Source organism: Pelmatolapia mariae, linkage group LG17 (genome assembly GCF_036321145.2).
Source record: "Pelmatolapia mariae isolate MD_Pm_ZW linkage group LG17, Pm_UMD_F_2, whole genome shotgun sequence".
Lineage (NCBI taxonomy): Eukaryota > Metazoa > Chordata > Actinopteri > Cichliformes > Cichlidae > Pelmatolapia > Pelmatolapia mariae.
The window spans coordinates 37060427-37083359 of record NC_086242.1 but is presented as its reverse complement, the minus strand read 5'-3'; the positions used below and the strand labels follow the sequence as shown (position 1 = coordinate 37083359).

The 22933-nt window shown below is 40.6% G+C and overlaps 1 protein-coding gene across 1 annotated transcript; it reads left to right on the top strand.

Moving 5' to 3' along the window:
• Nucleotides 1–288: 288 nt before the first annotated feature.
• On the top strand, nt 289–2877 carry LOC134647081 (fish-egg lectin-like). Its single transcript, XM_063501233.1, has 5 exons — nt 289–398; nt 533–769; nt 856–1073; nt 1154–1278; nt 2519–2877. Exons 1-5 carry the CDS (start codon nt 344–346, stop codon nt 2658–2660), a joined length of 777 nt encoding a protein of 258 aa, XP_063357303.1. The 5' UTR covers nt 289–343; the 3' UTR covers nt 2661–2877.
• The last annotated feature ends 20056 nt before the right edge of the window (nt 2878–22933 follow it).

Below are 22933 nucleotides of genomic sequence, written 5' to 3'. Positions count from 1 at the left end.
AATAACTTCAAAGTAAAGTTAAGTTGCCACCAGTAACTTTCCCCAACAAATAGAAATATGTCCCAGGAAGGTTTGTATGTTTTATGGAAATCATTTTATCTTGGAAGAATCCTCAGTCTTTGCTTTGTGGTTATACTTGAAAAAATCCCTCTTTCACAACTTCCTCCTTTGCCTAAATTGTAAAAAAAAGAAAAGACAAAAAAGGCAGAAAGTCTGTTTCCTGTTTCACAATAATTGGTAAATTATAAAATGCACACGCACGCAAACAGTGCAGTGCAGTAGCTCAGCAAACATTCAGTAACACACCCAGAAGTGTCCTGCAGCAGACAGACTCGGAAACAAGATGAAAGCTATCGCAGCCTTGCTGCTAATGCTAAACTACCTGTCAGTCAGTCATGGTAAGTCCAGTTTTTTAAAATAAAACTATACTATCGTTTACTATATTTGTTTAAACCAACCAAGAAACAAATTATTTTTATTCTTAAAATAAATAAAGGTTCCATTCATATGACTGATGGTTTTCTCTTCACAGGCTGCACTTGCATGGAGGGTCCACAGCAGTTTCCTGCTGTACAGATTGATGCTGGGCAGGGGAACGTCGTGATGACAGACAGCAACAATTATGCATACTTCCTGATTGGATCACAGTGGTACAAAATGGGCTCACTCACCCTCAAGCATGTCTCAGTGGGACCTGCAGGAATCTGGGGTGTTGACCTCAACAACAGGGTCTACAAATACGTAGCTGGCAGCTTTGTTTTTGTGAATGGTGAGCTTTATCACAGACTTAACACAGCAGAGTGTGCGCGGTAGCAGATGTTTGAATGAATGATCTGTACCTCTGTGTGTCTTCAGGTGAGAGTTTACAGCAGGTGGATGCTGGAGGTGATGGTCAGGTGGTGGGAGTTACTGACACCTCCACCATCCACTGTCTGCAAAACACCATTGCCTCAGCCTACAGGGAACAGAGCACCCTGAGCTGGACAACCCTGCCTGGGGCTTTAATGTATTTCAGTTGCAGCACAAAATATGGATGCTGGGGAGTGAACTCAGCTGAAAAAATCTACTTCACAGTAAATTCTTTATTTTAATGATCATTTGTGTTGTTATTTGTATGATCATGACATCTCACCACATTTGCTTTTTATGACAGAAAGTAACACCGAGCACCTGTGGCATCAGTGGCTGGACCCTAGTGGATGGTCTTGCAGTAAAGGTTGAAATTGGGACTGATGGAAGCGTCTTTGTTGTAAATAGAGGAGGAGATGTCTACAAAAGGTAAACACTTAATCTAGTCTGATAGCATTTTATAACGAGCCCTGGCAGTATTTCTGTTCTTTCTTTTTGCTTTGTGACTCTTTCAGTCTCTGTTTGAATCAGGTTATGTTTTTGACTTCTCTGTTGTTATCCATGCAATGGATCAACCACTATTTTGCTCTTCAACCTTAGAATGACCTCTCCACAAATGAATAATGAATTGCTCACAAAGGCAGTTTGTGCTTAAATCTTTCTAGAAGCGACTTTCATTGTAATGATCACTGAGCCATAAAATGTTCATGTGTAGAATCACCAGTCAAATGCTACAAAAGAAAAGTATTAATGTTTACTTACAATCATAGTTTCTGTATCTCATAAATTATACTCCTCTGGTTATCTTTGTCGTTACAGAATTTTCAGATTTCAGTTGTGGATTCTTTGAATGATCTGTCTCTCCTCTATAATACATTTAGGTGTTCACTTAAAAGAAATCATAGAAATCTCAATTTTCACATCTGTTAAACATATTTACCTCTTCCTGTCACGCTTGCTAAGGCAGATGGCGTGGAGAGAAGAGAATGCGGACCCAAATGCAGACAAATGGAGAGGGAGGTGGATGTTAACAGAAAGCAAGCCTTTATTTAGGGCTGCAACAAATATTACAAAACAAATGGCAGAAAGGGAACTAACAAAACCTAAACTGGGAAAGGTGAACATGAAACTTGAAACATTGAACTAGAAAACCTGAAACCTGGAAATGTGGAGGGAAGAAGAGCAGAGGAAATGCAGACGACCCGACAAAGAACAAAGGAAAACACACAATAAATACAGAAGAGAGACATAGCTGAACCTAATCTGACACACGAGACAGGAAGGAAGCAAAACAGAAAACTCTAACACAGGACATGAGACTACCAAAATAAAACAGGAAATACACGAACATAGAAACCTCGATAACTAGATGTAACACAGAACATTAACAAAATCTAAAGACTAGAAATCACCAAAAATACTAAGGAATAACCAAAGGAGCTAGAAATGCAACAGACTAGACCACAAGAAACCCCAAAATCACAGAACATGAAATAATCAAAAACATTATCACTGGATCACCAGACCGAGGACCATGACACTTACAACTCTTAACTCAGAATAAATAATATGGTGAGGAGTTGAGGCCAAAGCTCAGTTGCACAAATAAAACAGATCCAGTTAGAGTTGCAGATTCAATGATTTAAGTATCAGTGTCTTCTCTCTACAGACAAGGCATCGACAGCAGCACTCCACAAGGCACGAGCTGGACCCAAATACCAATGCCCTCTCGCATCAGCCATGTGAGCTATGATCGTGGCAGTCTGTGGGTCGTGACTGACTATGGGACCATCCTGAAATGTTTATACTAGTGGTTGTATTCTTTTCTCTTCTGTCGCATAAAACAATGTAAAAGCTGATCAGCATTATGTCAACTATGAAAAATTCATGTGGGAAAATAATTGATTGTTTTATTGTGATTACATCTTAAGTGATTCAGCAACAACATGCAAAACTACTAGAATGCTGTCAGATATTTACTTCTGTATCATTCACCTGCCATCCTTTCATAAACTCTTGATTTGTTGAGACTGTTTGGATTCAGTTTTTTATTTTTGCAGGTTTTATTCAGCATAGCTACTGGCTTTCCTGTCACTGTTTTGGCTCTTTGCTTTGTGATCATTGCACATAGTAGACAAGCTTACATGAGATTATGATAGTGTTATACACTCATCAGTTTAACAGGGTCCAGACCTCTGGTGTATTAATTTCATTCCTGTGTTTTTGTTCTGCTGTGGATTGATTTACACATTAAGAAGCTTCTTTTATTATAAATTCCACTATGGGAGATTTACAATGCAACGACACCTCCTCCTGTACAGCAGAGTAGCTGCACCCATTTTCCACCTCAGCTCAAACAGAAGTGCTTCACATTGACCCGTAAATATCATAATTATGTCAAAGTCAAGAATTTGTTACTTTTGATGCCGAATCTATAGATGAACTAACAGTAAAAGATGCTAGTTTGAACCATAAGTCATTTACAGTTTGTTCACGTACTTATAGCTTACAAGCTGATGTCCTCATGTTTCCTATTCATGTTTTACATCACAATGACATGAGGCTACATCTGTTCTGCAACATATAAAAAGTTCTGTTAGTGTCTATCCTCCGTGGTAACAGTATAAATCTGAGAACCTTAGTTCAACCTGATCTTGAACTAAAGTTATCTTTAGTTCAAGATCAAATAGCCCCAAGTCTTATTTCCTCATTCACACACTGCAGGCTCTCAGAATTGTTGATTTGGTGTGTCAGTTCTACCATTTGACACCTGATGCTGATGTGATTTGACATCAGTTTTGACAAGCTTTGCCACACTCCTCTAAATACACTGACAACTATCTAATGTGATGTCTTGATGCATGCTCAGTCATCCAGGTAAGGAAATGCAGATAGCTGATTCTGTTCATCTGGGCATTGCAATTTGAGTGGGAGAAACATTTTGTAACTCAAATCACTTCTTCATTGACTGAAGATTCCTTTCGAATGAATCAGTTCATTCTTTTGGCTGCATTTTTACCTGTCAAGTTGTCTGAAAAAGTTTTAAGCAATACCTTATCTTCTTGAATATTGAGAATTTGTTTTATTTATGGGCCAATGGTATATATTTTCAGAGAGATCTTTAATGCAAGCTGGAGAGGAAATGGCGTGTCACAAATTCAGAAGATCTGTCACGGTCTGTGGAGACAGACCATGCGGAGGTGTACGTGGCGGACCCAGGTGCAAACACAGGTGAGGAGACGGGGGTGAACTTAAACTGAAAGCGAGCCTTTATTATGGCTGATGACATAGAGTTCAAACAAGGCAGAAGCCCAGTGACTGAATTAAACTATAACTAAACTGGGAAACTGATACTGTGATAAAGTATGAAGACTCAGAAAACTATGACTATGGCTGTATCCCAATTCAGGGTCTGCAGCCTTAAAGTACGCAGCCTCAACGGTCCTCAAGGGCCGCGTACTCAAAGACCGCTAAGGCCGGAAGTGCGAAGCTTGTGAAATGGGACGGTCTAGCCTCCGTTGCGCTGCCCAGGTTGCCTAGCAACCATGATAGCTGGAAACGTGTGGTTGACAGAAATGAAGGAGAACATATTTTGTTCATTTGTTTGTTTCTACACGAGCTTTGTGTGATTTAATAAGTATCTGAGGCTGAGACCACGGGACTGTAAAACATGATTGTTGGGCTTCATTTCTGTACTGAACAGTCATTTAAGATTAGCTAGTAAATAACAATTAGTTAATGTTGTTCATGAGACTAAAGTCAGTGTAAATATGAGATGGCCAATATTATAGTTATTATATTAATCATTATAAGTTATTACAGCAGTGAGTTTGAACTCTCAAATCAAATCACTTCTATTGACACATCACGTGCAGGTACACTGGTACAGCACATGTGAGTGAACTCTGTGTCAAATACTGAGCTTCAGTAAAGATTCAAGTTGCAGTTATTTATATGTCCTATCACCTTAAATTTTCACTCAAAGACAAGTATCTTTGACAGTGTATATATAGATGTATTATATACAAGAGACAAATGTTGTTCCTTCAGTATGTTGGCATTACTAAATTTGGCTCAATGCTTACATATATGTGTAAAAAGAAAATGTACGAGCTGTGATAACTGTTTCTGATAGAATGAAGAGTAGACTGATATATGAAATATTCCTTTATTGGGTGAGAAAATCAGACCATGTCATAACTGCTTTAAGTCATACAGAATAGATATCAGAGCCTTAAACAGGCTGACTTCTGCTAAATGGGTCAAACTGGGCAGAAAGTAAACAAACACATAACATCCTTATAGAATATGATGTAACACTATAGATCAACTTAGCTCAGAATATATAAAGCATATAAACAATTACAGCAATATGATGCAACAAACACAGCAGTACTACTAATCCAAAATACTCAAAGCTTCATAGAACTGAAACAAACATTTATTTTTAGCTCCATTCTGCTGCTGATACATACTTTAGGTTTCTGAACATTAAACTTGTTGCTGCCTTTCATAGTGTGTAACTTGAAGGCCCTGAGTACTTTCTCCCACACTGAAAACACTGGAATGATAACATTATTTGAACATTACCTAATAAGACTGATTCAGGACAGATAATTAGTTATGTTAAACTTTTCTAGCAGTCCTTCACAAACAGGAAACAGTCTGTCTATTCTCTCCATCTGTCAGCTGCTGCTGGCTCTTCCTCCTCCTCTTCCTCACACACTGCTGAGTTTGTCCTGGTGGATCATCAGGGGTGCAAAGCCTCACAGATGATGTGCAGCAGTGGGTCCCTCAGTCTGTCCTCACTCTGGACACTTGCAGTTGTCACACATGGAAATCAAATGTGTGATAAGCTGCAGGATTCAAACACAAGTGTAACTTATAAATACATGTTCATACTTTTATTCCACAATCAGAGAGAAAGAAACAGAGAGAGAGTGCAGGACAGACAGACAGGTGACAGTCTCAGGTGTATACACTGCTACAAAACAGCACAAGAGAAGGAGGATTTAGTGTTTGTGTTATTACGAGTGCTAAACAAGAAGAGTTCCCAGATGGTACAGTGGACACATGTGTGACTCCTGTGATTAAAGCATCTTTCTTTCAGCTTAACGAGTGAACCGTCAGCTCGTTCAAACACACGTTAAAGTCCGTTTGGCTCGACACCACCGAACAGAAGCAGCAATATAACACAGACTGAATGAAACACAGAGACTAAATAGACATAAGGGATGATCAAGGGAAGTGGCCACACATGGGAGCACAGCTGACACACATGAACCTAAAGACAGGACAGGAGAAGTGACATTGGACACAGACTTTCAAAGTAAAACAGGAAAAATGGAGATTAGACATGACATGAACTTAACATAACCACACAGACATGACGCATGACAGGTAGACGCACGAACCAGGGAGACAGAGTACAGGAGGAGATGGCATAAACAACTAAGAAACAAAGGACTAAACAGCAACCTAGAAATTAACTAGATGAACTAAACTAGGGCACAAATGAATACCAAAGATACATAAAAAACTCAAACACTGGGTCACACGACCCAGGACCATGACAAGATCATCATTTAGCCTGGAGAAATAGTTTGTTGCTTCATAAGAAAGCCCTCTGCAAAGCCAGAACATCTTACTATTCATCACTGATTGAAGAAAATAAGAACGACCCCAGGTTTCTCTTCAGCACTGTAGCCAGGCTGACAAAAAGTCAGAGCTCTATTGAGCCAACCATCCCTTTAACGTTAACTAGTAATGACTTCATGAACTTCTTCACAAATAAAATTTTTATCATTAGAGAAAAAATTACCAATAATCATCCCACAGATGTAATATTATCTACAGCTACTTTTAGTACCTTTGCTATTCAATTAGACTCTTTTTCTCCAATCGATCTTTCTGAGTTAACTTCAATAATTACTTCCTCCAAACCATCAACGTGTCTTTTAGACCCCATTCCTACAAAACTGCTCAAAGAAGTCCTGCCATTAATTAATGCTTCAATCTTAAATATGATCAACCTATCTCTAATAATCAGCTGTGTACCACAGGCCTTCAAGCTGGCTGTAGTTAAACCTTTACTTAAAAAGCATCTCTAGACCCAGCTGTCTTAGCTAATTATAGGCCAATCTCCAACCTTCCTTTCATATAAAAAATCCTTGAAAGAGTAGTTGTCAAACAGCTAACAGATCATCTGCAGAGGAATGGCTTATTTGAAGAGTTTCAGTCAGGTTTCAGAGCTCATCACAGCACAGAAACAGCTTTAGTGAAGGTTACAAATGATCTTCTTATGGCCTCTGACAGTGGACTCATCTCTGTGCTTGTCCTGCTAGACCTCAGTGCAGCGTTCGATACTGTCGACCATAATATCCTACTAGAACGATTAGAGCACGCTGTAGGTATTACAGGTACTGTGCTGCAGTGGTTTGTATCATATCTATCTAATAGGCTCCAATTTGTGCATGTAAATGGAGAGTCCTCTTCACACACTAAGGTCAATTATGGTGTTCCACAGGGTTCAGTGCTAGGACCAATTCTATTTACATTATACATGCTTCCCCTAGGCAGCATCATTAGAAGACAGCATACATTTTCACTGCTATGCAGATGACACCCAGCTCTATCTGTCCATGAAGCCAGGTATCACACACCAATTAGTTAAACTGCAGGAATGTCTTAAAGACATAAAGACCTGGATGGTCGCTAACTTTCTGCTTCTTAATTCAGATCAAACTGAGGTTATTGTACTCGGCCCTGAAAATCTTAGAAATATGGTATCTAACCAGATTCTTACTCTGGATGGCATTACCTTGGCCTCCAGTAACACTGTGAGGAACCTTGGAGTCATTTTTGACCAGGACATGTCCTTCAGCGCACATATTAAACAAATATGTAAGACTGCTTTCTTCCATTTGCGCAACATCTCTAAAATTAGAAATATCCTGTCTCAGAGTGATGCTGAAAAATTAGTTCATGCATTTATTACTTCCAGGCTGGACTACTGTCATTCATTATTATCAGGATGTCCTAAAAACTCCCTGAAAAGCCTTCAGTTAATCCAAAATGCTGCAGCAAGAGTACTGACAGGGACTAGAAAGTAGGGATGGGTATTGATAAGATTTTCACGATTCCGATTCCATTTTCGATTCTGTTTAACGATTCAATTCTTTATCGATTCTCTTATCGATTCTTATTTTTTAAAAAAGAGAACACTAAGGTCGATAAGCTTAGAACTTTGTTTTATATTTTCTCTTTGAACAAGATAGAAATTTAGGAGTAACATGGCCTTACAAACCCAACAGTGAGATCTTAAGAGATCCACAGCCTATGGCTCTTCAATGGGGTGTCACAGGGACCCCGGGAAAAAAAAATTGTAAATGTAAAATAATAAAATCAATATTCTTCTGTAGCAATAACAAAGTATAACACAAATTATTCTGTAGCAATTACACAAGAATATCCAGTAATGTCCCTGCCTACAATTAAACACAGTCACTTACCGAAAATCGGGGCATCTGCTGTGGCAAATGCCTTTAACCACAAACTTAGTCACTGCTCGGTGACATTTGTCTATCCTGGCCTGAAAGGAGACGCTACCGGTAGACTGCAGCGAGAAATGCCAGCATCTGAGCCAGCCAGACTCTGTCTGTCTCTCTCATCATGGTCACCTAAATGCAGCGCACAGTAATGGCAGGTTTTGTAATAAGGCAGATCGCGCTAACATAATATGCACTGTTAGTTGATTATTTACCTGCCGCATTAACGGAAGAGGACGTGCAAACGTTACCGCTGCTGCTGGGTTGAGATTCACGAGTCCGGAGCGGAATTAAAAACACGACATTCATTTGAGGTTATCGCGTGTTTTGTGAACAAATGCTTTTGCATATTCGTAGTGTTTCCTCCCTTAAATGAAATATCTACTTTGCAAGTATTGCAAGTTGCCCTGTTGTCATCCGTTCTCGTAAAGTATGACCAAACTTTTGAGTGTTTGAGCCACTTAGGCGCCATGTTTCCTGCCAGGTAAATGACGCTCCGCAACGTGGTGACGTCATTCGGGGCGACTGGAATCGATAAGGGAATCGTTTGTAAAAATGCCAAACAATTCCAAGGAATTGAAACAGTGGGAACCGGTTCTCAACAAGAACCGGTTTTCGATACCCATCCCTACTAGAAAGAGAGAGCATATTTCTCCTGTATTGGCTTCCCTTCATTGGCTTCCTGTTAAATCCAGAATTGAATTCAAAATCCTGCTCCTCACATACAAGGTCTTAAATAATCAGGCCCCATCTTATCTTAATGACCTTGTAGTACCATATCACCCTATTAGAGCACTTCGCTCTCGCACTGCAGGCTTACTTCAGATTCAAGATTCAAGAGATTTATTGTCAACACAGTAGTATACACAGTATACAGTGTACCGAAATGCTGTTTCACCCTAAGCCCCCCATGGTGCATTTATAAATATACAAAGGATATATCTCCAAGAGATATAAAACTAGGAATTACAAATAAATAACATGCTACGTTTTGGTAAAAATTAAGGGATGAAAAGGTACTAATTACTAACTATACAATTCTATACAATACCATAATGGTAACTATACAATATTACTAGGGGTGCAACGATACACAAAATTCACGGTTCGGTTCGATACTTTGGTGTCACGGTTCGATATTTTTTCGATACAAAAAAATGTTCATGCCTTTTTAATTTGTCATTTATTAAAATTATAAATATATATTTTAACTCAAAAGTACAGTTTTTAAATTTAATGTTGCTGAAACAACAAAGTAATAAAAAAATAAATATCTGATTGAGAAATCCCTCATCTTTGGAAAAAGAGAGTTTATTACAGAGAAATGGCTCTTTCCAAAATAAAAGCTATACTATACGCTTCTTCTGGGGTATATTCTCAGCAGCATATTAAACATATCAGGTCCCCATAAGGAGAATCATGTGCTAACGGCTGTCTAAATGACTCGGGTAAAGTCTGTAGCATGCGTGCTTGTTGTTTTTGTCCACTTGTCTTTGCACTAAGATGATGTCGGAGTAAATGTGCAGCCATATTCGTTGTGTTCCCACTAGTGCTGTCAGCGTTAATCTCGTTGAAATGACGTTAACGCCACAACACGGCAAATCTCGGTTAACGAGCTACCGCGGATCGCCCCGTGCGTGGGGCTGGACGGCGTCAACACGTTAACAAGCAAACTGCGCTAACGCAGTAGTTCCCACCAATGTAATTGAGTATTGCGTGGCACATCCGACATACTGTTTTACTTTTGTCCATGACGCGCTTACCATCAGCGTCATGCTTCACATGAAGACCAAAATAGTTCCAAAGGCCATATCTGAATGAGGGTGGGGGAGGTTCAATTTGCCATGTTGCAACGAGCTTAGCTTCTGTCTTGCTAGCTTGCGCTGCGCTCAGTGGATCTGCGCTCGACAGTGCAGCCTAGGCGGATAAGTTGAACGCAGATCCACTGAGCTCTCAACACAGACAGCATCGTCAGAAGAAAAGTTGATAAAATAAATTAAAAATTTTGTATTGTTCGATACACATGCGTACCGAACCAAAAGCACTGTATCGAACGGTTCAATATCGATACGAGTATTGTTGCACCCCTAAATATTACCTGTACGATAAACAAAGATAAACAAAGACAGGACAGAGACAATACAAAGTGGAATGTGCAGTAGGTATCAAATACCAGTTTCAAGTTATTGTCGGGATATTATTGACGAGACATGACAAAGACATGTGCAAAATGCAAAATGTGCAAATATAATATAATTTAGATGTGTTCAGAACTATGTGACTGAGTGTGGAAATAAGCATGCTGTTCCCAGGTCCAGTTTGTAGTGGATTTGTGGAAGTTTTTGTTGTTTTTGAGTCTTTTGATGATTATTGTAAGGTGTTTGTAGAGGTGTATGTTTATATCAGTCCTCTTGTGGTAGTGAGTGAGGGCTCTGACTGCTTGGGGGAAGAAGCTCTTCCAGTGTCTGGTCGTCACGGTTTTGATGCTGTAAAACCGTCTGCCAGATGGAAGGAGGGAGAACAGTGCATGTGAGGGGTGGAGAGTGTGCTCACTATGCTGTTCGCACGTCGGATGATGTGTCTGTCATAGAGTTGGGAGGTGGATGTGAGAGGCCCTCTAATGATCCTCTCTGCTGTCCTCACTATCCGCTGCAGAGACTTCTTTTCAGCGAGGGTGCAGTTTTCGTACCAGATAGTGATGTAGCAGCAGAGGACACTCAATGGTTCCCCAGTAAAATTATGTGAGGATAGGAGGAGGGAGACTGGCCTTCTTCAGTTTCCTAAGCAAGTGAAGACGTTGTTGGGCTTTCTTCATGATGGTGGTGGTGTTCAGGTTCCAGGAGAGATCGGCTGATATGTGCACACCCAGGAACTTCACACTGTTGACCATCTCAACAGCAGATCCGTTGATGTGCAGTGGGGTGTGGGCCATTGAGGTCTTCCTGAAGTTAACAACCAACTCTTTAGTCTTCTGAACATTTAGACACAGGTTGTTATTCTGACACCAGTCCACCAGTTGTTGTAACTCCCCTATGTATTCAGACTCATCGTTGTTGGTGATGAGACCCACCACTGTTGTGTCATCTGCAAACTTGATGATGTGGTTTGAGCTGTACTGTGCAGTACAGTCATGTGTTAGCAGGGTGAACAGCAGTGGGCTAAGCACACAGCCCTGCGGCGATCCTGTGCTCAGTCTGACGACTTTGGAGGTTTTATTTCCTATGAAGACAGACTGGGGCCTGTCTGTTAGGAAGTCCAAGATCCAATTGCAGGGGGAGGTGTTTATTCCTAGTGAGTCCAACTTCTTTACCAGCTCCTGGGGAATGACTGTGTTGAATGCTGAGCTGAAGTCAATAAACAGCATTCTGACATAAGTGTCCTTTTTGTCGAGATGGGAGAGAGAAAGGTGAAGAGCAGATGAGATGGCATCATCTGTGGAGCGGTTTTGGTAATAAGCAAACTGTAGCGGGTCCAGATTCAGTGGAAGCTGAGTTTTCATGTGCCTCAATACCAGCCTCTCAAAGCACTTAGTGATGATGGGCGTAAGTGCCACCGTCCGGTAGTCATTGAGGCAGGACACAGTGGACTTCTTTGGCACTGGGATGATTTTTGTGGTTTTGAGGCATGCAGGTACCACAGCTGGGCTTAGTGATGTGTTTAGGATGTCCGTGAGGATGCCTGCGAGCTGGTCAGCACACTCCCGAAGCACCCGGCCAGGTATGTTGTCAATGGGAGGCAGCCTTTCGCGGGTTTACTCTGCGAAGTGTCATCCTGACATCTGCTGTGGACAGACAAAGTACTTGGTCATTGGGGGAGGGGGGCATCTTCCTTGCTGGCTCTTTGTTCTCTGTCTCAAAACGTGCAAAGAAGTAATTTAGTTGGTCTGGCAGAGAGGGATCACTGCTGCATGCTGGAGGTGTTGGCTTGTAGCCCGTGATTGTTTGGATGCCCTGCCACATGCGCCGAGTGTCCTTTGTACTTGTGAAATGTGTGTTGATCATATCTGCATACTGCCGCTTTGCGTCTTTGATGGCCCGTGATAGATCTGCTCTGGCTGTAGTGTAAGCTTCTCTATTTTTGGACTTAAAGGCAGAGTCTCTGATTTTCATCAGGTTGCGTAGCTTTGCAGAGAACCAGGGTTTAAGGTTTGCATAGGTGATGACAGTCTTGGAGACAGTGACATCCTCAATGCATTTGCTGATGTAGCTGGTCATTGAGGTTGTGTACTCCTCCAGGTCCACGGTGTCTGAGTATGTAGCAGCTTCTCTAAATATATCCCAGTCTGAGCATTCAAAGCAGTCTTGCAAAACAGGTATGGCCCCCTCTGGTCATGTTCTCACCTCTCTGAAGGTTGGTCTGATCCGTTGGTTGATGGGTCTATAGACTGGGGTGAGAAGTACGGAGATGTGGTCTGATTGTCCGATGTGGGGGAGGGGTGAAGCCTTGTATGCATGCTGGATGTTTGTATAAACAAGGTCCAACATATTGTCTCCTCTTGTTGCAAAGTTAATGTTCTGGTGAAATTTGGGTAGAATGGATTTAAGTGTGGCGTTGTTAAAATCCCCAGCGACAATGAAGAAGCCATCAGGGTGGGCTGTTTGCAGATCACTGATAATCCTCTAGAGTTCATTGAGTGCTCCACTAGCTTTAGCATTAGTGCTAGCACTAGGTGGGATGTAAACAGCAATGATGATTATCACAGTACCATCATTGCACACTGTTTTCGATGTACTTCCGGGCGGATGCTGAGATGTTGTGGCTCTGTAGCCCGTTTGTTCGTAGCTTGCAGAATGCCGCAGCGGCACAGTTTCTCCAGCGTGTCTCCATCTGGCTGAGTTTGATGGTGTTTTTCTAAATCCAGAAGTTGTTGATGATTGTAGATGTGTTTGACTGTTGTTCCGACGCACATTACAGCTCTATAATAGACCAAACTCGAATAGAACTTAAGTTAAAAATGAAATCGCACCATGGTTTTGGACCCGGTGTGGCCGCTGCGACCTAGCGCGCCGCCATGTTGGCCTGCTAATCTTGGCCTGCCTTACTTGTTGTTCCTAGAGTATTTAAAAGTAGAATGGGAGGAAGAGCCTTCAGTTTTCGGGCCCCTCTTTTGTGGAACCAGCTTCCAGTTTGGATTCGGGAGATAGACACTATCTCTGCTTTTAAGATTAGGCTTAAAACTTTCCTTTTTGCTAAAGCATATAGTTAGGGCTGGACCAGGTGACCCTGAATCCTCCCTTAGTTATGCTGCAATAGGTGTAGGTTGCTGGGGGATTCCCATGATGCATTGAGTTTTTCCTTTCCAGTCACCTTTCTCTATGTGTTAATAGATCTCTCTGCATTGAATCATATCTGTTATTAACCTCTGTCTCTCTTCCACAGCATGTCTTTGTCCTGTTTTCCTTCTCTCACCCCAACCGGTCACAGCAGATGGCCCCGCCCCTCCCTGAGCCTGGTTCTGCTGGAGGTTTCTTCCTATTAAAAGGGAGTTTTTCCGTCCCACTGTCGCCAAAGTGCTTGCTCATAGGGGGTCATATGATTGTTGGGTTTTTCTCTGAGATTTTTGACTGTATTCTGCCCAGAATGTTTTCTGTCAATGAGGATAAAGTTGCTTTGTAAAATCAGAAAATCTGTAAATCGAGTTGACACAAATCCAGTTTTAAACTGAGGGTGGTAAACTGAAGCAAGATGGCATACAGGCTGTATGTGTGGGTGTGATACAGAGGCAGGAGTGACACTGAAAGAAGCAACGTGCCTTCTGATTGTACCTTATGTGACAACACCACGGTGATCCAGACATCGTGGTCTGAATGTTTTTCCTGGATGGGCGTACGCTGGTGAAGATGTGGTGGTGGCACAGAAGGAAGAAAATCAGGAACTTCAGCAGAGGCACATGGACCTGAGAAAGGGGAAGTATTGAGTGAGGAGTCCACAGCAACGCAGGAGAAAATGATTTTGTACAGTCGCCGCAGCTAAACCTTGACCTTTCTCTTGGCAGAATCAAGATCAGATATCCTCTTTAATAGCAGTTCTCTCATGATGCATATATTATAAAGTCAGTTTTGATTCACGTTTACCCGTAGTATATTTTGCCATGTTTTTTTTAAGCACAAGCACATTTCCTCTGGCTGGTTTGTTTTCGACGTCTTTGTAATGCTCTTTTCACCACATGGTTATTTGTTTGTGGTTTGAACGAACCTTTCCCTAAATTCCTGGACAAACTCGACTCATATTCGTGACATGGTAGATAAATGAGCTTCATGACAGAGTAATAAAACCTGCAAAAGTATCCATGTCAGCATCAGGTCAGATTCTTTTTATTGTTAATTGTCAACTGTTTTAAGTATTCTTGGAAGAAAAGAGTAACGGGCAGTAGCCTCACTTTGTTAATCCAAAGTATTTATTTTTCCAGCATGGTGTTATATAACTGGGGTATGTTTCTTTGCATATACCAAACCTTTACTGTCTCACTAATTATGAAATGCACCCTCTAAGAGCGACCAGAGCCACTAACCAGGTTATGACCACAACCCCCGGGTTAAGCCCTCCAGGGATAACGTCTCTAGGGGTTCTCCAGGCGCCCTAAGCCCGTCCCAACCTCCACATCAACCACAATAGCTATGGAGCCGATCAAAGGAGCCCAGAGGGATTGATCTAATGTGGTGGCAGAGGTTGTATCGAGACTAATGTGATCTATTAGATGGTTTTTATATTGATTAGGATTAAGATTATTTTTATTTTTCCAGTTCATGAGGACCGTTTTCTTGGCGATGCATAGGGCTGTAAAAACCATGTGGACTGTATTAGTTTCTGTAGTGACATCATCCAATTTTCCCAACAAGCATACTAAAGGGGAGGCTGGAATGTTACATTTCATACACTTTGATAAGTCTTCACATATCTCGCGCCAAAACTTCTGCACTGGTGGACAGAACCAAAGAGCGTGGATGTAATTGTCTGGTGTATTGCCTTGACAGTGTGAGCAGTTGTTGGTAGACGTAAAGCCCATCTTGAACATCCGATGACCAGTATAGTGCACTCTATGTAGTATCTTGTATTGTATTAATTGCAGACTGGGATTTTTAATCAATTTAAAGGTTTTTAAGCACACCTGAGACCAGAAGTTTTGGTCTAAGCTTACTGATAAATCTGCTTCCCACTTTGCAATAGGAAGGGATATTGATTCATCTGTTTTAGAAAGTGTTCTGTATATTTTAGATAATAATTTGGGGGATTTAAGAGTAAGAAAGTGTACCGCACTTGGTGGTGTTTGTAATTCAGCTTGACTGAGGTAAAATTTCTTTTTTACTATGGATTTAATTTGTTGATATTCTAAAAATCTTTTCTTGTTGATCCCATATTGTGTAACTAGTCTGTCAAATGGAATAAATTCTGTTCCCTCTAATATATGTTCTAAGTATTTAATTCCTTTACAACTCCATTCTGGAATATTAATCATATTATTGTTTTGTAATATGTCAGGGTTATTCCAGATAGGTGTACGTTTGCATGGGATTAATGAGGACTCTGTCATTTTTAGAAACTCCCACCATGCTGTCAGAGAAGAGCTGATGTTGATGCTTTTAAAGCATTCATGTCTTTTGATGTTTGAGCTGATAAATGGTAGGTCTGAAATCTCTAGATCATTGCATAGTGCCTGTTCAACATCTAGCCAAGGTTCATATAAGAAGGTATGTTTTAACCATTCTGAAATGAACTGAAGCCTGTTGGCTAAGAAGTATTGTTGAAAATTAGGCAGATCTAATCCTCCTCTATCCTTGGTTCTTTGTAGCGTTTTTAAGCTGATACGCGGGGGTTTATCTTTCCAAAGGAATTTAGAAATATATGAATCCAGAGATCTGAACCAATCTTGTGATGGTTTGTTAAGGATCATTAAAAATAAGTAATTTATTTTTGGCAAGATCATCATTTTTATAGTGGCGACCCTTCCCATGAGTGATATGGGTAGACATTTCCATCTAGTCAGATCGCCTTCTACTTTCTTTAGAAGTGGGATGTGGTTTAATTTAGTTAAGTCTGAAAGCTTAGGAGAAACATTAATACCTAAATATTTAATATTTCCAGATTGTAGTGGGGCAGAAGAAGAATTATGGAAGGAGCAGTTAATGGGAAGAACTGTAGATTTTGGCCAGTTAATTGAATAATCTGAAACTCTTGAAAACCAGTTTATTAGAGTAATTACCTCAGAAAGGTTGGTTTGTGAGTTTTGCAAAAAAAGCAACACATCATCCGCATAGAGACTGATTTTATGTTCTATGTTCTTGCATTTTATGCCCTTAATTGTTGTAGCCTGTTTAAATGCTGCCGCTAGTGGTTCGATAAAAATTGCAAACAGTGAAGGGGAGAGTGGGCATCCCTGTCTGGTGCCCCTCAGGAGACAGAAGCTGGAGGATGTCTGGTCATTTGTCCTGATACAAGCTGTTGGGGAATTGTATAATATTCTTATCCAGTTTATGAAAGAGTTTCCAAAACCAAATTTGTGTAAAGTTGCAAATAAAAATTTCCAGTTAACTCTGTCAAACGCTTTTTCTGCATCTAGAGATAATATTATGGTTTCAATGTTTTTACTGCACGAGTAGTCTATTAAATTAAGTAATCTACGAGTGTTTGTTGATGAGTGCCTACCTTTTATGAAACCAGTTTGGTCAGGATGAATTAAGAGGGGGGTTATTTTCTCTAATCTTTTTGAGAGAGCTTTGCAGATTATTTTGAGGTCTACATTTATAAAAGATATTGGACGATAGCTTGAGGGAAATAAAGGGTCCTTGCCTGGTTTTAGTAGGAGACTAATATTGGCAGAATTCATATTTGGTGGTAGTCTGCCATTTTCCTTGATTTCCTGCAACATTCTGTGGAATACTGGTGCCAAAATTGTCCAGAATTCTTTGTAGAATTCTGCAGGAAAGCCGTCTGGACCTGGAGCCTTATTATTGGGCATACTTGTCAGGGCTTCCTGGAGTTCACCTGGCATCAGTGGCAAATCCAGTGCCATTGCTTGACTGTCTAGTAATTTTGGGACAGTTACGTTGTCAAGAAACTGATCAATTTCATTTTTAGACGGGTTTATTTGTGGTGAGTATAAAGTTTCATAGAAATCCCTAAAAATGTTGTTTATTCTTCCAGGGTCATATATTGTGTTCCCCGATAGATCTTTAACAGCACATATAGTTGTTTTTTCTTTCTTTATTTTTAACTGGTTAGCTAGAAGTCAACCGGATTTGTTACTGTGTTCAAAATTCTGCAAGCGAAGTCTTTGTACTAGGAATTCTGTTTTTTTATTAATAATTTCATTTAATTCTAGTTTTGTTTTGCATATTTTGTTCATTATTTCTTGATCTTGGTGGGACGCGTAGGCTTCTTCTAAGGATTTGATGGTTTTTTCTAATTCCTGAATATTTTTGTTTTCTTCTTTCTTTTTATGTGATGAGAAAGAAATTATTTTACCTCTCATCACAGCTTTCCCTGCTTCCCATAGAACAGAAGCTGATGTTCCGGGAGTGTCATTAAAGTCTAAATATGAAGTCCACTCTTTTTTAAAGTATTTGATAAAGTCTTCATCTTTAAGCAGTGATGTATTAAATCTCCAGTTTTTACTTGGCGTAGTATTATTCTTGTGCATTAGTGTTAAAGATACAGGAGCATGATCGCTGACAGCTATAGGATGAATCTCAGTGTCTGAAATGTCCCTCAGCAGTGAGCTGCTGACCAAAAAATAATCCAGACGAGAGTAGGAGTGATGAACGTGTGAGAAGAAAGAATATTCCTTACTGTTGGGGTGAAGGGAGCGCCATGCATCGCAAAGACCAAAGTCGCTCATATACTGTTTGATTATATTTGTGGACTGCCAATTACGCTGAGTTCCTGCTGTATTGAGCCTATCCATTTCTTCATTTAGTCCAAGGTTGAGGTCGCCTCCAAGAATAAGTGTGCAATCAAGATGTTCAGAGAGTGCACTAAAAAAACCGTGGAAGAATGAGGGTTCCTCAACATTTGGACCATATATACTTACAATACATAGCTTTTTGTTCAATATTGATAATTTAATAATTAGAAATCTACCCTCTGGATCTATAACTGTATCGAGTACTGTAAAATTAATATTTTTATGTATTAAAATTGCTACTCCCCTTTGTCTAGAATTATAACAGGCTGCAAACACAGTAGGAAACTCAGGTGTTTTAAGTTCATTTAAACCTGTGACAGGTCTGTGAGTTTCTTGTAATAAAACATCTGCCTGTAGTTTTTTAAGCTGGTTAAATATCTTTAACCTCTTTCCTCTGGTGCCAGCTCCATTTACATTCCATGTGATAAACCTCAGCGTGCCCATAATTGTGTGTGTATGTCTAATGATGTGCGCTGGGTGTTTCCTTTAGACGGGCGAAGAGAATGTGGAAACATCACTTGTTTGTAAATAGAAAGAGAAAAAAAGTGTGGTGAGAGGCTCCATAAGTCTGACTATGTGTGTGAATATTCACTAATATGAACAGGCGTGGCTTGCTTATGTGTCCTGTAAGTCTGTGCGCGCTGTGAGGCTGTTGTAAATGTGCTGCCGTTGAGCGCATGTGTTTGCGTGATCGTGGTGTGTGAATATGCAGAAATAGAGGGTGTTGTTTGTAGGTGAGTGGGGAAGTAGGTGATCACAGCAGTGAAAGAAAAGAGAAAGAAAGAAACCACGTGAACTGTGAGCGACAACAAAAAAAAGAAAAGAAACGGAAACATTCCAATTAAAGCAATGACGGAGGGTGACGGTGTTATATCTGCTATGACATCATACTGATATTACTAGGTTAAACACATGTTAAAGAAGAGAGTGTGAGTGAATAAGAAAAGAGTGTAGCGGGTTCTTATCTGGAGTGCAGTCAATATAACCACGGAGTGGTGCCGGGGTCGCGGTAGAGCTGTCCGTCCACGTAGAGCCGGTCCACGGCGATGACAGCACGGGAGCCTCTCTGGATGAAGTTACGTCGAACTGGAAACAGGACCTTGCGTCGTTCCAGGATTTCTTTGGGGAACTGGTCGTTCACGCTGAAGTCCGTTCCTTTCAGCTCCCTGCCGCGACTCTTCACCTGCTCCTTCTGTTTGAATTGGCCGAATTTGGCCACAATGGGACGTGGTCTCCCGGTCCGCGACCTCACGCCCCCCAAGCGATGCACTCTATCGAAGGCGATGTTCTTTACGGTGTCCTCCGGCAGCTTCAGGTGGATTTTAATGAAGCTTTTCACCGTTGCCTCCGCGTCCTCTCTGGGAGATTCTGGAATACCAGAAAACACAAGATTATCTCTCATGCTACGGGCTTGTAGATCGATAACGGACTCTTTTATTTTTTTATTTTCTATGTTTAGCTGGGTCACGTTATCGGTGAGAGATTTGACCGACTCCCGTAGCGTGGCATTTTCAGCGGCAAGCGTTTCCACCTGCTGCTCGCTGAATTCCAGGGATTCTCTCAGAGATTTAAATTCCCGGTGTAAAATCTCCACCAGAGACAGCCTCGCATCGAAACTGGACAATCGCCTGTCGATTGACTCCAGGATGTCTGCAATGTCTTTGCCGGCAGGCGATGTTGTTCCGGGGGAGTCTGCCGGGCGACATCTCTTCGATGACGGCGTCTCAATTTTGGCCGGGGAAGATGCACTCTGGGCCTTCTTCATTACTATATCTTGGAAACAGCGGTCGATGTAATCCTGGAGAGCGTCTAAACTCTCCCCGTTGTCCTCCAGGGTGTTAGAGGTGATATGACAGATGTAGTTAGTTATATGACAATTTGATTAGTATATTTGGTAATAGTGAAGATAAAGAAACTTTGTTAAATTCTACGCTACCATTCGCTTTTTTTCCGCCAAATCTCCGGCGTCTGACGTCACCTACAACATGGGTCGCTTACCTTACCCGTCACTTCCGTCTTACCCGTCAGCTCCCACCTTCACTTCAGCATGGACCACATTTAACGAACCAGCAGCTTGTGCCCTATATCCCCTATGATTTCTAATGTTCACAGTGTGTTTCTTTAATTTGTTTGAGGAGTAAGATATGATCACAATCTCTACTTCTGTGTCGCATCACCCTCTGCAACCCAATATGATTCCACCGTGTCATATTCATGGTTAGCTTGACCTGTTGGCACTTTTTGGTGCTTTTCTCTTCTCTCTATCTCAATTCTGTGTGTGTGTTGTGTGCACACGCTTGACTCTTTGCTGAAAAACTGGGGATGCATTGAGGTTTTGCTTTACATCAGCACAACTGACCACTAGCAGAGCCTCAAAATCTGCATCTTATCACAGTAATAACAATAATAGCAATATTACAGTTTATTTATTGGTGCCTTTCAAAACACTCAAGGATACCTTAAAAGCAATAGTTTAAGATATCATAAAATTAATATCAAACAGAATAATCAAGCCTCTGCTACAGGCAGCCATAGTCCAGTCCTTCTGTTCATCATCTGTTCGACAGTTTTCCCCCCTTCTGAATTTACTCTCTGATTGCTGGGCTCCGCCTCTGGCTCAGACTTCCTCACTCTGCCACTGGAACCCAGCAGTAGTCATTAGCTCAGTAACGCCAGTTATGAAGCATATGTGTAAGTTCAGTAAGGAGGATCCTGTTCTGCCATATGGGTCATTAGAGTCTAATCACCAGTCACTTTCTCTAAATGATATATCCTTATTGAAATTCTTTCAATATTTTTGAGGATGACCAAATAAGTAAATAAAGTAAGATCAACACATACGGAAACCATTTCTCCCAGTAGAAAGCTGCAGATTGGAATCTCCTCTCCCAGCATCTTTGTGAGAAAGTGTCTGGCAGTATAATATTGTCTGCAATTCTGAACTTCTTTTCAGCGTAGATGATATGTTAGACATGAAGAGTTTGTGGGAATAAGTTTAGATGCAGTAATAAGGACAGCATGCCCTCCTGACTGATGCACTGACTTCTTCGCAGCTAAAACTCTGTTCCTGTGATGAATAGTCTAAATCAGAGATAGTCATCATTCTAATAACCCTGACTGGCTGTCTGTGAGGTTTTGCGAAGCCTCAAATTACATCTGTGCTCTTCCCTCAGATATGTGAAGTCTTTTGGCCTCATTGGAATTGGAGGTTCCCATTAAAGCTGACTTCAACTATCAGTCTGTGGATGTGAAAAGTGAAAGGACATTGCGCATATAAACTTCCTGACATGTTTTTCAAGATACATGTTCATGTGTAAGAGCCTGTTAAAACTTCTAAAGGTACCAAATTAAACTAACTACTGAATTATAAATGGAGAAGAAGAAAAAGACAAAGCTAATAAGAATGTGACCTGCAGCACAGTTCAAATGCTAAAATGGTGCAGTGCATCCTGGACGATTTATGAGTTTATACCCGACACCTTATAACTGCTGCGGTGCCCATTAAAAATAAGGCTGTTTACTCAGAGTATGCAGCTGTGTTTGTGTAATATAGAATCAAGGTAAAGAAAAACATATATCACCTTATTACCCTCTATGAAGGAGACAGAAGGTGAATAAATTAATGTGTGGAACTGCAGAAATATGATAAGAGAAGTCTTTTATCCTTGAAGAACTAAGGTTTAATGACCTTTACATTACTGAACTCATTTGACCCTTATAAGATGCGTGTGCACATACATACATCTACCATAAAAGAGAAATGTTTAGGTTTGGCAGTGCCAGCAGAGATGTGTAGATGGAAAAGGAGGAGGATGCTTGCTCTCTAGTAAGCCAGCAAGAGCCCAAATTAAAAATTAAAAAGCCAAAGCAAGTCCAGGACACCTGCACCGACTCACACACTTCTGTCAAACTCCAAAACAAAGTTCTGTTGTCCCCAGGATTGGCGTGTGGAGCTCAGTGAGCGTGGACCCAATACTTCTGTATAAATGGAGGAGAATATGACAAAACTTGGTGTTCACTTGATGAATTTGTTGTTTTGTTTTCTATGTAAATGTGTGCCTGCTTTTCCATGCTTTCTTTCTGTGTCTGTACTATGATGATAAATGTGTGCTGACAGTACAGAGGCACTGTACTGTATTGCATTAAATAAATATACCACTTTTGTAAAGTGTGATTACTATTCAAGCTACTTTCCTTTCAATCTGTTTTTTTAAAATGGGCTTGTCTCAGTCCATTACTTCGACATTTAGTGTTGCTGTGAGGACATATGCTTTACAGATGGGGAAACTGCTCATTTATCACGAACATGACTCTATTTCTTTAATATTTTAAATCTTTTAACAAGCCTCCTCTCAGCCTAATGCCAAGATTGTCTTTTGCCTGCTGCATTTATGCTGCAATTATAGACCAATGCTGCTGATTTTCAACTATTTACCATTTTATTTTATGTATATATGAGTCAAATGAGTCAAGTGAGTCAAAATCAAACATAATTTTAGAGTTTTCTCATATGTGATGGCATAATTTGCTTGATATAAATCATATCATTATATGTATTGAGATGCACATTGGAAAAAATATTCCAAAATGAGATCACGACCAAGCATCAGATGACTGTGTCTGTAAAAATATGTTT